This window comes from Pholcus phalangioides, unplaced genomic scaffold (assembly GCF_987345545.1).
Source record: "Pholcus phalangioides strain wild (caught in Gottingen) unplaced genomic scaffold, Ppha-v1.0 ptg000015l_1, whole genome shotgun sequence".
In the NCBI taxonomy this organism is placed as follows: Eukaryota; Metazoa; Arthropoda; class Arachnida; order Araneae; family Pholcidae; genus Pholcus; species Pholcus phalangioides.
Genome location: NW_028301608.1, coordinates 15,709,595 through 15,724,691, shown reverse-complemented (window position 1 = coordinate 15,724,691; position 15,097 = coordinate 15,709,595). Strand labels below are relative to the sequence as shown.

Here is a 15,097-nt window from a genome sequence, read left to right as displayed (position 1 = left end):
GGATGAACAATGGCAAAAATACATAATTGCACAGAGTAGTTACTTTGAAGGAAACACCAAATATATATAAATAGATTCTATCTTGATTCATTCTTCTGTAATCTGAACATAGTACAAATGCATAAAAAACATAGACATACATGAGAAACAGCTTAAGGGAAACTAAAAGTAACAAATTACTTTTATGCCATGACACTGTAACTTTTCCCAAAATTCTAAATTATTTAATTTCAAATAAAAAAATAGTGTGGTTATAATATTTTTATTCAGTTTTTTTTCCAAAGGAAAATACATGTGTTACACCACAAGATTAAATCTCATTAAAACACATTAAATTAATGTGTTGGTAAAGGCTATCACATATAAACAATGTACAATAAAAATTTAATATGAATATAGGAACATATTTTTGGCTCTTGATTTAAAATGGCTCTCATCCATTTTTTAGAAGTTTGATTTTCGTTTTATTTACATAAACTTTGATAAGTTCATTTTACTCACTTCATTTTATGTATGAAATAATTCAGTTCATAATTTACGCCACGGTTTTTCAACCTTTTAGACATTGCAGGACAAAAAATATTTCCATGAGGCTTGAGGGCCAAGTCATACTGCAATATCTACATTCACACAGTGTCCTTGGGTAGGCCCAGCGGGCCCAGGGATCTAAATCAAACAGGTGGTCCTATATTATTTGAGAATCTTATTTATTTTGAGATTATTTCTTCATTGAATACAAATTCTTATTAATTCTGAAATTATTTATTAAATTATGAATATGCATATTTTTCATTAATTCTGAAATTATTTTTTCATTAAATACAAATTAATTCTGGGATTATTTTTTCATTAAATACAAATTAATTCTGGGATTATTTTTTCATTAAATACAAGTTAATTCTGGGATTATTTTTTCATTGAATACAAATTAATTTTGGAATTATTTTTTCCATTGAATAAAGTTTTCATCAATTCTGAGAGTTTAATTCTTCCCATTAAATGTGAATTTTCATTAATCCTGAAACAATATTTTAAAGAAATATTTATTTCCTTCAATTCTGTTTCGTTTAATAAATTCTGGAAATATCTTCTATCAATTCCCAAAATATTTCTTTCAATAATTCTAGAAATATTTTTCATTAATCATGAATTTTCATGAATTGTGAAATAAATACTTTTTTCCCCTAGTTCTAAAATTATTTCTTTCAATATTTATGGAATCGTTTCTCTCATTAATTATAAAAGTACTTATTTCAATAAATATAAAATTATTTATTTGAATAGCTTTGAAATTTTTCTCATTAATTCTGAATTCTTTTCTCCCATTAGTTCTGAAATGTTTTTCTAAAAGTAATTTTTTTTTGCAGCATTCCTATAAATTCTGTAACTATGTAAACCTTTTCGTCAACGAGCAACTGCGGAAAAGCTTCGAGGGCCGCATGTGTACCGCGGCCCGTGCATTGAAGACCCATGATTTAAGTGGATCGTGTTTGCGCATCTGTTGCATTTTACACGAAAGACAGGTCGTTGACTAATTATGCCTGGCTTTTATATTCCATTATTAAATTTTCATTCGCTTTCCGGAGACGGTGATCTCGATGGCTTCGTAAAAATAAATCTCGGCGGAAATGTTCTGATCACATTCCCTGACCTGTCAGGATAATCGTCTTCGTCACTCTCCGCCATCAACAAGTTTGAAGTACTGTCATTATCCTGGTCATCGATCATATCATCTTCCGTCTTGTCGGGATGGACACCAGAGTCATCTGGTGTGGAAAGATCGACTTCACCAACGTTCGTTGCTAAACGTTTCACGTCTGGCAGACTCTGAAAACGAGTCGTCGGTAAATCGGTGAATGAAGAACCGTCTCTTTCGTCGAAGGATTTCCTTCTGTGATCACTCATTATTATTGGAGGCGAAGGTGGTTCTATGGTAGCTGTTGGGGACGACGCATCGGCGGCCGTTTTGTGCAATAGCGTGAGAGGTTCCGGTCCGTCGTATGGGGTGGCCGTCGCTTGGAAGGCCACCCATTTGTTCTGAATACCACGACTCCCTTTTTTCTTGATATGCGGCAAGAAAGCCATTTTCTTCGCGGGCTTCTTCATATTCAACAGCTGAACGACAGATTTTCTCCTCTCTGGTGGTGGAGGCTTGCACTGTTGCATTTCAAGTGTAGTATCTTGTAATACCCTGTGAAAGATGGTACAGTCATATATAAATAATCACTCTTCTATAATATTGCACATTTCTATGAAAAACCAAAATCATTGTATTGGCTTGAAATGTCTGCAAAACGAAACATTTTAATTTCCCCTGAAACATAATTCAAATCAGCATTGTTGTTTCTCCATAAAATATTAATGTGTGCCAAAATCTTTTCAATACACGCGAGCATAGTTTATTGCTTGTGTGTAATATCACTGAAGTAAATTACAACCAGAGAGTTAATAAATCTTTTCTAGATAATATGCCTAAGTGAATTTGGAAAGAAAAGTCATCTGGTCTTCGCCGCGAATCACCTCCCAGGTCCTCTTGCAAACCGGGCGAGTGCGCTATTATACACACAACTAGAGACACGACTTTGCTGTCCTTTTTTTTCATCCACTGTGGCGTGAGGTGCTGAAGCAGAGACATTAGTAGCCTCCCTCAATTTCAATAAATGCCCCCCCCCCCCCCAGGTGTGACGATATAGAGAGAGAGAGTTTTTTCCCCTCAACCCAATATATCAAGGAAGTAGATTTTCCCTGGATATTATGCCAAAAATTGAACTCCAAAAGAAAGGTCATCTGGTCTCCACCGAGAATTCTGACCCTCTCACGCCGTGCGTGAAATAAGGTAGGCAGGGTCGTACCTTCAGTGAGATGAGTATGGTAGCGCACTTACCCGGTTTGCAAGATAACCCGAGTTTGATTCTCGGCGGAGACTAGATGGATTTTCTTTCCGCGTTCACTTTTAAGCATAATATCCAGGAAAGAGGTCCATTTCTTCGATGTATTGGACTGAGGGAAAAGCCGTTTCACTTCCTTCAACCACTATAGATAAGATGCTCATGGATTGTGCTTTGCTTAGTTTTTATGCGATGTACGAGAGGCACAAACAGTGCAACATTGTGAAATTAAAGGCGAAGGCAGCACGTAATAACAAGGTTAACATCGCCCTACACGAAGAGGGGTAAAAGCGCCAATCGTAAAAGAAAATAACTGAACCTCGCTTCTAACGGGATTGAATATTTCAGTTCATTATCAATTAGCGGCAATCCGCTACATGGAGAAGAAAATTTCTTTCGTTGGATGTTTGGTGTGTAACTAGCCGTTAGAAAACTGACACGTTAAAAAATTTCAAAACGTTATAAATCTTGATATTCGTCCGATCATAAAAACGGAAAACACTTTTCTGCATTAGTTTTTAACAAGGAATCACGTGTGTAATTCAGTGGTGTTTAGTCAGAACATATCTCCAAAAAATGGCTTTTTGATCTAAAAGTAAGTCTTGCTAATTATAACTAATTAGAAGTGAGATAAATACGTGCGTACGGTGAAACAACATGCTGGTGTATGATATCTTCATTTGTGTTTGTGTGTATGCTATATTTTTTATTTTTAAATGACTTTGCTTATATCTCAAAAATGTGATTTTGGAGTTATGTTCTGACCAAACACCACAGAATTATTGGGTGGTCGCTAGTATCCACCCTGTACATACTCTGAATGGGACCGTGCAGTGGACACGCGGGCATATCTTAGCTTACAGCTCTTGTACAATAATAGCTCAACATTGAGGTCACCAAATGGCGACGTACATGAAGATGATGTCACTCTTCGAAATGCATACAAGGGTTTTTGAAAATGCTTGAACTGTGAGAGAGATATCACCTTCAAATGTCTTCTTTCCAGTTACAGGCAATTCGGGGGAAAAAAAATACAGCCCGTTTCTTCTCTCTAATTGGCAGTATGTGTGAGTGGGGAAAACATCTTTTTCCTTTCATTCCCAGGGTTACTTAGGCTATTTTTCTCTTTTTTTGATGCCAGGGGCTTAAATCGCATGCGCATATCCACGTGCATTGACCAAAAAAAAAGTGATTTGTGTGACCCCAGGTTCCATTGCAAAATTTGTTTGCGTTGACGCGTACCATCGCCCTTCTCATTTTGATAGTAGACGGTATTTTACCTTACTTAAGATCCTAATTTTTCGTATTTTTCTGTATGAAATATGGTCAGTCTAATAATAATTATAATAAAACGTAATCGAGAAAGAAGAGATTAACTCTGTTGTAACGCGGGAAAGAATTTAACACGAAATGGTTTTTTTTATTCCTTCAACATTCTTGGCATCCACCAAGTTCGAGATAATTTTTTTTTCTCCCTCTTCTTCAGTCTCGAAATTCAAGTTGGGATTCATTCAAAGTTCTTCAACGAATCAGCAATAGACGGCACTTTTGTGTGATTTCAGAGTCATCAACGAAAACAACAACTGGCTTGTTTTTTTTTGTTTTTTTTAAACTCTTTTGTATGTTTACTGACTAAAAGATTCTTCGAGACAGCAGCTTTAGAACCATGATGACACCGGCTGTCGAAATCTATTTCGTTTCGTAGTTAGAGCGCGGCAAAGTTATCTCGAACATCTCGCTTCGAGTCCTCTCATGCTCTGTCTAGGGAAAAAAGGATTAGTTCGTGTAATTTAACCCAGTGGTTCTCAACCTGGGCCCTCCTACTAAAGTCAGGGTCACAACTAGAAACGACAATTTACTCTGTCACCCAGAGCCAGTACCCATTTTGATGCACCCGAGGGGCACAGTGGTAAGAAGCTCGTCTACAACCATGAAGGCTGCAGCCAGGTCCATGGGTTCGATCGTCTTTTTCCCAGGGAAAGAACAAGTTCTCCCTCTAAAGAAAATGAGGCGACCACCGATAGATGGTAACTTCATTTCCGACCCAATTCGATCGGTAGTAAATTGTAGTTTGTCGACATGGCTGGTAAAGTTGTAGTAGTATTCATTTTGGCACCCGCTTCCCCGTTACATCTGAATGGAAAAAGAGTAAACTCAGCAACCTTCCTAGTCCAACGCGCGGGGCACTAGACCCCTCTGCCCTTCCCTAGTTGCGGCTCTGACTATATATACTAATATTACGTACGAGTTGCACGTACGGTAACTCGTACATTCTCCTAGGGAATTTCCAACGAATTGGTTACGTGGATGAATGTGTTCTTTGCGTTTATATACATGGGGCCCCCAACGTATTTATGTTGTCAGAGCGCATCCTTATTTAGGTGGTTATACTAGTGACGCTCTACCTCCATATTTTGAAGTAAAAATTTCAGATGCCTGAATTTGTTTTTTCATGTTATGTAAGTATCGTGTTGAAGGTCTGCCTTCTCTTTGTGGAGAGACATATGACCCCTAGCGGTTTTGGAATATTCTGGGGGGGGGGGGCATGACAGGTGGTTAAGGATTCGACTGATAGCTCTGAAAAAAAATAAACATGTAAAGAAATAAAGCTCTGAAGTGGAAAAGTGTAGCTATATTTAGAATTCAGTAGAATTACCCATTGAACCAGGATGATCTTAATACATGGCAGTAGCATACGCATATGGAAGGAAAATTGTAGGACCAGCAGAACACGAAACAAGCACAATTCTGGCAACGTAGATTCGTTTGGGCCACACATACACTCAGAACACATTCCGGCCAACCGTTACCAATTCGTTAGAAATTCCGCAGAGGAATTTGTACGCGGTGCATGTTCGGTCAAATAGTAATATCATACGCAGGATTTTCTCGGGTGAGGTGATAGTCGAATCTCTAGTCTTACTTTCTGCGTACGCCAATGACGCACGGACCTCATCCAGCCATGACTCCGGGATCTCATGAAAAAGGAAAAAAATGGGAGGGACCTAATGATGACATCTAGTTCTAGTTTCGATAATAAGTATGTAAATATGTAAATAACTTCCATATAAGTACTTTGGCCCCCAGAACATCTTGCAGTCCATGATGAGACAGCCCTGCATAGATCTCTGTGAGAATGAAGCCCACTATATAAAATCTATTCCAGGCGTCTGGAAATGGACTTTATTTGTAAAAGTTTAACTTAATATAAATTCGCTTTATCCCTTTCAGACCCTGCTGCCACAAATGTGGGGTTGTTTTTTTGCACTGTAGAATTTTTTCTTTTGACTTCAGGGGGGTTGAGCCCTGACTTGAAGGATCGTGTAATTATTGAGTTGGAAATAGGCGGATAAGAACTTTGGGGGCTTTCATCAGAGGGGCAGCACTTGAAGTTGAACTTTCAGGGAGTTTTTAAGATGACTTCTAGGACAAAGTGCCTCCGGGAAAAGTGCGATTTATTACACGGAATTTAGTAATAAAATCCCGGAAAAAATTATATGTGAAGGTAAATGCACCCTGCATCATCTCTTCACTCGAAAAAAAAAAATTAAACGAGGTGAATTGTTTCTTCGCGCAAAAAATAAAAATAGAATAAATAAAAATAAAGATTTGCTGACATTTTTGTGTTTTTAATGCATTTTTTGAGTATCAAAAATGCAAAAACATTTTGAAAATTGCAAAAAATGGATGCTCGGGTCTGAAAGGGTTAAAGAAATTCGCTAAGTGGAAAGAGTTTCTTCTCCTGCAAGACGTGAGGAACCCATGAGAAGAAAATATGGTACGAAGAGGGTCACGAGCTAAAAATAGCTTAAGAAACAGTGTGTTAATCGATATTGCACACAATTTGAGGTAAAATCCCAAATATGATAACAGTGTAATGGCGTTACCCTTCAGCAGTGGTATCGTTGATTTCGAGGAATCCCTCCTCGTTCGGGAAAGCGAAGAGTGACGGGTTCGAAACCCTCCAGTTGTTGCTACCACTCTCCAGCGTGACCGTGTCCAAATTCTGATTAGAGACGCTGAACCTAGTGTTCAATTTGCCACCGACCAGTGTCCAGAGTGAAGCGCCTCGTTTACCCATTCCGTATGTTTGAGCGATTCGGTCCTCGTCGTCATCTTCTAGGAACTCCGGTACGACCAAATTTTGCTTCTCCTGAGGAATGCTTTGAAAGGAAATGACAAAAAACAATATTTTAACTTCGTACTATCTCATGATTTAATAAGAAAAAGTCAGGAATAAAACTGATAATTATACAAATCAGTGTTTTCCAAACCTTTTATACAGCTGCGAAATTAGCTGAAAAGTTACACGGACCGGCAAAAAATAAAGAAAAGAAGAAATGATTTGCGGTCTAACCATAAATGACTCAAAATTTGAAATCTTACCAGGCATGTATTTTTTTTTCAATCACATGCCGGACGCGGGAACGTAAAAACCCCCCCCCCCCAAAAATGAGTGAATGAACAACTGACAAATGAGTACAGCAGAGTCTCGCTTATCCGACATAAACGGGCTGGCAGAGCGTCGGATAATATGGAGGTGTTAAGGAAAAACCTATTAAACGTCAAACTATGTTATAATTTTGCACATTATGAACCTAATAATCATGTTTACAGCAAAACAACAGAAAATATTAAGTGAGAAAATGAACTTACAGTTACAGAAATATTTTGGAGTAACAATACAATACTTAAAAAAGTTCAGTCCTGTGATGATTTAAAAATTTTTTTGATCGTAGTTGCTTTCCCCCGACGAGTGCCGTTTCTTCGATGCCAAATCTCGCCATCTTTGCAGCATCATTATGTCGATTCCTGTAGTTTCTTCTTGTTGCTCAATGTTTTTAATTGAACTTTCTAGAGCCTTAACTCCGTCGTTATGTGAAATTCTGACAGCTCAACAGTTGGTGCTTGATAATTTTTTTTTTGCGGTGGGACGTCGGATAATACGGAAGGTCGGATAAACGAGACTCTACTGTATATTGGAATTGATGAACAGCATGGTATTGCGCTGAAGACACAGCAGCAGAAAAGAGTGAAAATAAAATGACTTTATGCATGACATCCAACCAGTGTCGTCTTAATGCATGGGTCCGACCGAGCACGGCCCAGAAACCTCAAGTGCAGAGGGACCTCATGAAAATTAGATCTGGTTCAAATTATCGAAAATAAGCATTTCTAGCAAGGTAGTGGGAGGGGGGCCTCAGAAAAATCATTTTAGTCGAGGGCCTATGTGTGATATGCTATTTTTTTCACATATTTTATTTATTTTTTACGTTTTTAATTTTTGTGAAAAAATAAAAAAAATTTTGTGAACAAATACGGAAATTTCTGACCTGAATTTTTCGTTTTTGCGAATAAATGCAAAATTTATGATTTTTAAATTTTTTTTTCCGAAATTTCGGATTTTTTTTTTGCGAAATTTGCGTATCCCTAACAAAAAAATCACCCATTTCAGCCCACTCCAGTTTTATACCCGGTTCGTAAAATTGAATGCTTACTGCATGCGAGCTACGGATCCTCGATATGTTTTCTTCTTGTAACCGACAGATGCTTCAGTATATGGCAGCTTCATGTCTTCTTGGTAGAAGTAGTTGTCTCTCACCAGAGGAGGAGGACTGCTATTCAAGAGATCCACTCCAAGGTAGGAGACCTGGTTGGAAAATAAAATGGTGGGAAATTACATTTTGTTTAGGCTAAGACCAGTGGTTCCCATACTTTTAAAGCGCGACCCCCTTTCGATAAGAATTTTATATTGGTGACCTCACCCCCCCCCCCCACTCTTTTTTTTAAACTTCACTTAAAATTTAATAAGTAGTGGATGAAAGTACATTGGATAATAAGCAGCACAGCTGAGAGTTAAGGTGTGTTTCAGGTTTGACACTTATTTACGTTGTGAACGAATAAAATAAATTACTTATTTAAGACATTTAAATTTTGGAAAAATCTTTCACGACCTCCCCCTCCTCCCCCAGCTCCTTTATGTGGCTCCCAGAGGAGTCGCAACCCACAGCAAGGGAACCACTGTGTTTAGACCATTGAAAAAAATTCTTTCACTATTTATAAATACGCAGACATTGTCATGGGGGTGGGGGGTTAGTATTTCCTTGTGTAAACACTACTGTAGAAATGCCATGCAACGGAGAAAGTCTCTGCCGTTTATACCTCAGCTTACTTACATACCTATCTTGCCTCATAGCAAATGGAATTTTCCATTCTTCCTACTAAATGCGCATGCACAATGACAACAAGAACAAAGGCCGTTGTGTGTGTGTGAATGATCTAACGTAGTAACGTTATTTTTAAAACAGATGTAGTGGAGATGAATAGAAGTTGAATGCGAGAGGTTGGGCGACATTTATAACTAGTATCGAAACTTGAAAAACTCCAAAATAAAGAAAGGGTGTGGGGGGGGGGGGACCAGTTCCCACACATGTTGATGTGAAAATGTTAATTTTTTGAAAAAGATGAGACAAACTGCTGAAGTTTCATGGCACCGCAGTGTTCGCCAATACGCATCTAGACGCGAGATTCAAGCATCAAAATTTAATTTTATGCCCAAAAATTTCATTGAGCGAAAATACTCCTTCAAATTTTAGGCAACTAAATTAATTTTTGATAGCGTTATTTCCCTCACTGATAAAAAAAAACTCCCTTTTTATGTAAATATTCCCCTCAAAATTTTGGAGAGGAGTGAAATTACTCTTAAAAGTCATTTTTTCGGATCACACTGTGGTGGCGTATCTAAAAATCTCCAGCAGAGGGGGAGAGAGAAAAACCCCATTTTTATCCATCCTCATTTCTTTACTGAAGAAGAGTATGCGGTTATTCGCTGGTGAAACTTTCACAAACATGGAATTCACAAAGGCGTATTTATGGATTTATGGTTTTGCCGCTTGTAAGCGCTATACAAATTTCACCGCCCTTCTCTCATTCAAGTCTAATTTTATTGACTCAAATTTTCAGCTCTGTGCCATAATCCTCTTGGTCCCCACCCTTGCAAATGCACCTCTGTGTCTCTAGGTCACTCTCATCACTCACATGCTCACACACTGTTTTGGCCACTTACATGCTTGCACGCGTTCTAGGTCACTCTTTTGGTCGCTCACTGACATAGTACCTCGCTCTCTAAGTCATTCTCTTAGTCCCTCACATGCTTGCCCACTTTCTTGTAACCCTCTTTTGGTCACTCACTGGTCGGGTTCCTTGATCTCTAGATCACTTTTTTGGTCACTTATGACCTAGCCACTCGCTGTCTAGAACACTCTTTTGGTCACTCATTCGCCTGGTACCTGGATATCCAGGACACTCTCCCGCTCAGACACTCTATCTCATTTTTTTCTATCAGTCATTGAACTCGTCCCTAGCTCTCTAGGTCACTCTTTTGTTCACTCACATGCTTGCAAACCCTGTAGTTCACTCGCTTGGTCATTTACTGATGCAGTGTCCCGCACTCTAGGCTGAAGCAGACGTATTGTTTTACCGCTTGCGGGCAAAAAACTAACACTCCTCTCCCATTCTAATAATTTTCTTTACCACGCATTCCTCAAATTTGACGCCGCTCCAAACTTACTGCCCGCTAAGCCCTCCCCTGTAAATACGCATCTGGGAATTCAGAGATGTTTGGTCTTCATAGGGCCTTCAACAAGAAGAGGTAGAAGAGGAAGAGGTAGGGCAGGAGCCCTACCTCTTCCTTAAGACATTGCCAAAGTTTCGTAATTTTCTGAATTGTGCGTGTGTTGTTAAATCTGCAGACAGCACAAAACAGGCAGTTCAATATTATGTACACCTTGTATTTTTATCTGAATGAAAATCAATAAACAAATACTTGAGGAACAGTATCGAGTCAATTTTACCTTCATGTGCCGATCAATAATCCAGTTCAGCTCAAAATCTTCGTCATCATCACCAAAAGGATTTATGAGCTGTTCGGCTACCTGTTAATAATACCATAAAGAAACAAGATATCAGCGAACTCACGTTCATAATGGAAACGGTTCAAAAACGTTATGCTAATTTAACAGATCGTCTTGCTATTATCTCAAATAAATTTGAACCAATAAAGGGTGTGGTGGTCATATTGATCGAATGTATTTTCCTCAAACATGATTAGAATGTCGAATTACAGTAGGGGGAGATGTGGAATTTATTCTAGTGGCGAACCTGATCATATGACTAATGCTTTAAACGTGTCTCTCTATTGCGTGAAAGACTTTAAGTAACTTTTAGTCTTTAAACGCGTTATATATACAAGGTGTACGTGACATGTTCCGCCAAACGAAAAAGGGTAATAGACGAGCCCAAGTAGAACATGAAACGCCCTACTAACCTTGTCTTATCTCGAACCGTTTTCGAGTTATGATGGATAATCGACCATGGGAGAAAAAATGCGTTAAGTCTAAAAAAACCCGAATTTGTGAAGTTTCTGAAAGATCTAAGCGCATAATCCGAAAAGGACAGAAAAAATCCTATAAGGTGACACCGATTTCCTTGAAATATCTGGATTTAATAACGAGCTACAAGCGCTAAAAAGATTAGCAAAGTTCAAAACTGAAAAATTTTCTCTTCTCTAATTACGCAAACACCCTTCTATAGCTACAATCGGACAAATTTACCAAAAACGTGTTCATTCCACCAGCTTTTCAGTCCACAATAAACTATATTGGTGTTCTGGTTCAGGACAAATTTAGCCTTTTGTGTGTTCGAAATACATCACCGAAAGCGGCGTTTGTCGAGGTAGATATTCGACGACAATTCGGAATTGACGAATACAGATTTTGGTGAATATTTCATTTTGCAGAACATAATCTTTCTCTAGGGGATGCTACCTCTATCTAAAGGTGGAGCAGGACGCTTGGACGCAGCCGTTTGGACGCGTGACACGTGTCCACGTGCCGTTTCGACGACGGAAAATTGGCAGGATCATTACAATCAATCATTTACAATTTATTTAAAAAAAAAAAACATCGATGAATTTCCACAAAGTTGGGTGGTCAGCACCGCACTCGGCTTGCAAGCGTCGATGACCTGCTTCTGCATAATTATTTGTGCGGGCTTTGTCATGTACAGTACGCTTACAAAAGAACCGAAGCTCAGACGGTGGCCGACTATGGCGTCATTTTCGACACAACCTTCCGATCGTTGATAATTTTTTGTCACTCCACTGTCATTTTCTGCACACGAGGGCTAATTAGACCAAGACCTACAATTTATTGCCGATTTCGAACAGCAGCCTTTTTATACTCACCAAGAGGTTGGTGCGCTAACCCCTCGATGTAGGGCTCCCCGCGGTAGCAATAATTTTTTTATCCGTCCCCGTTTCTGTTGTACACCTGTGTCAAGAAAGTTTCTGACAGCACCACCACACCAACCTCGACCCCCCGCTCTGTCCCCATAGGGGATATAAGCTGGTTTGCCGCAAGGGCATTGGTCACTGTGGAAAAACACTAGACGTGCCCAACGAGGAGAAATCGAACCATCCTACACAAAATGGGTGGAAATACATGAGGCAGGTGCACAAACTGGAAAGTTTCTGACAAGGACGAACCAGGTATCGAACTTACGAAACTTCTATAACATCCTTTGGTATTTTAGGCAAGTACCTTATCGACCTGGGCTATCGCGTCCACAATCTTCCCAAGTAATTTAATATTGGTATCAAACTTTCGTCAATAGCTGGTACATCGTCGTCGTTCATCCCCCGTAAAACGTCGATTGCATCCTGGATATTGGCCATGGATATAAAAACCAAACCAACCAATCAACCTAGGACAGGGTTGGAAGGTTGTTTCATGGTTCCACTTGGGCTCGCCTATCACATTCTTTCTTTTGGCAAAACATGTCACGTTCACTCTGTACAGTAGGTCCCTACTTGTAAATTGAATTTGAGAGTTCATTCAAAGTTGTTTTTCGCTTCAATAATTTCTTAGTGAAACCGCTATGATTGTTAGCGTATTTGGAGTCGAATTCTTGAATTAGTTGAAGCTTGAAAAATATACCGTATTCAAATGCTTTCGGGAACTTTTTATGTGTATTTCTCACAATTTTTCCATCTTTGGCATGAAAAATTTATGTCGAACAGTTTCGCAATTTTTCATTTCGCAGCATATTTTTAGCATAGCTTTAGTTTAGCAGGGTCAGAGTCAGAAAAAAACCTCTTGAAAATTACGCTCAAGGTATGATTTCGTTTCACCTAATTACTAGTATTCATATTCGCGTCTAGATGTGCTAACCAAAGACATTTTAGTTGCTATACTGAAGTAACTAGAACAGCCCGATTAAAGCCCGATTAAAATTTCCAGCCACTGGATTCAGATGCTGAAGCCCATAGTACGAGATTTTTCAAGCTTTTACTCTAAATATCGTGGTGATAATGGAATCTTAAATCCCTTTATCTATGTTCAAAAACACATCGGGACTGAAGTGAAAAAATTTACTTCCATAATTAGCGCTTCAGCTCATTAGAATCTTCTGTTTGGTTTCTCTCATCAAATTGATAAACCGATGATCCATGTGCATGGAATGCAAAACGAGCATATTAATTTTCAAGTTCCGCTTCGTGGTCACCTGTCCAGCTCAGAATTTAGTTTCTTTAGGACTCTTTCTTTCTTTTAAACCGATCACAACCTCGGTCTATCGCCATGGGGTATAGACCGAAATTCACTACCGAATGAGTTGTGCCGGAAATTACACGCATACCTAACTCTGAGCGCATATCTTGTGATGTACGTAAATTTTGGTGCTGCCATCTATTTTTCAAACTATGTGTGAAGTGTGATGATTGAATATTTTTAAGGCTCTGAAAACAAAAAGGGATAACCAAAGAAAGTCGTTTACTCACTCACTTTCAGTAATCCCATGTAAAAGAAGAGCTGAAAAATAGTGAACACGGGAATATAGAAATCGATTTTGTGAGTATTCGGCGTCAAGTCGGAGTTATCGTCGACGTACTGACGTCCAAATATGCAAGCCCCGAAGAAAGTATAAGTAGCTAGAGTTACAACCTGCAAATAGAAATTGTATTACAAGATTTTTATATACTTTTGCTTTTCTCGTCCCATTTTTCATTCCTTATTTTATTTCCAACATACAGGGTGTTCGTAATTAATGTACAGTAGAATCTCGACTATCTGGTCTAGTCTCTTGGCGCCATGACGTCGCCAAATCATCGGAGCTGTCTCCAAACTTCGCTAAGTTTGTTGCCAATTTGGCGATATTTACAGTGGAATGCTATAATTTTCAGCTTTACGTAAGATAATGACTGACTATTTGCAGGCGAAAAATGACATAATAAATATAAATAAGAACTATTTATTTAATTTTCTTAACAATATTTGTGTTGGACTTCCTTTTTTCTGTAATAAATTTTTAATACCTACAGTACACAGAAAACATTTACATTATGTATAAATTGCATTACAGTTATGTATAAAGTACTGACTTGTACCAAGAGGTCACAAAATATAAATACGAGTGGTTGTTTGTATTAAAATGGTGTTTTGATGGTATGGTGGGAGTAGGAAGTGAGCATTTATAGAGCTCCGGCCTAGCCGACTTTTCTGTTATCCGGCCCGCTGTTCCGCAGCATTATGCCGGAGAGTACGGATTCTACTGTATTTACATTCTTGAAACTGGTATAGAGTGATTTCTGAACATATTTTGAGCATTTTTTTAAATTAAAACCATTACTCTATGATGAATGGTTGATGAGATAAAGGACGAATTGGAACTTACAGGACACCCTGTATATACACACATACACTCATGTAATTATCTCGTACCTGAGTATAAACTAGAGGAATGCTTATCCAGTCGTAGCTCCATAGGATACCGCATTTTGATCGGAACTCATTAAATTCCTGCTAAAAGATAAAAATATGAGAGTACATTGAAAGCATTGACATTACTGCGTAAATCCATTGCCTTCATAGAAAATGATGAATACAATTTTTAATTATGGATTTCTGATGTGATGACAGTGCGCTATACAGTGGCGTAGGAGCCGGAGGTGCAGTGGGTGCTCAAGGATCCACAGTATTTTGTAGCACCGGTTTGAGCAATCCAGAACTAATTCAGAAATCGAAATTTTTTTCTTATATAAAGACCAAGTCAAACATCCACGGGTCTAAATCACTTCCGAAGAGTCTGATACTATACAGGGTGTCCTACAATTGCTGATGCGGCCGTTGTATCACTAACCGTCCATCGTAGAG

The 15,097-nt window shown here is 38.6% G+C and overlaps 1 protein-coding gene across 3 annotated transcripts in view; it reads right to left on the bottom strand.

Annotated features, from left to right (window-relative positions):
• Window positions 1-246: 246 nt before the first annotated feature.
• LOC149075531 (bestrophin-4-like) overlaps window positions 247-15,097 on the bottom strand; it is a 30,929-nt gene continuing 16,078 nt past the window's right edge. The window contains exons 5-10 of one of the 3 annotated variants that reach the window (XM_089242911.1): window positions 14,666-14,743; window positions 13,730-13,888; window positions 10,742-10,822; window positions 8,387-8,538; window positions 6,776-7,051; window positions 247-2,191 (exon numbers count right to left, since the gene is read on the bottom strand). In XM_089242911.1, the coding sequence (XP_089099037.1) occupies window positions 1,570-2,191; window positions 6,776-7,051; window positions 8,387-8,538; window positions 10,742-10,822; window positions 13,730-13,888; window positions 14,666-14,743 (1,368 nt within the window). In that variant the 3' untranslated portion in view covers window positions 247-1,569. Of the gene's footprint in view, window positions 2,192-6,775; window positions 7,052-8,386; window positions 8,539-10,741; window positions 10,823-13,729; window positions 13,889-14,665; window positions 14,747-15,097 lie in introns of all 3 variants that reach the window. The other 2 variants (XM_089242909.1, XM_089242912.1) reach the window with 2 other exon arrangements.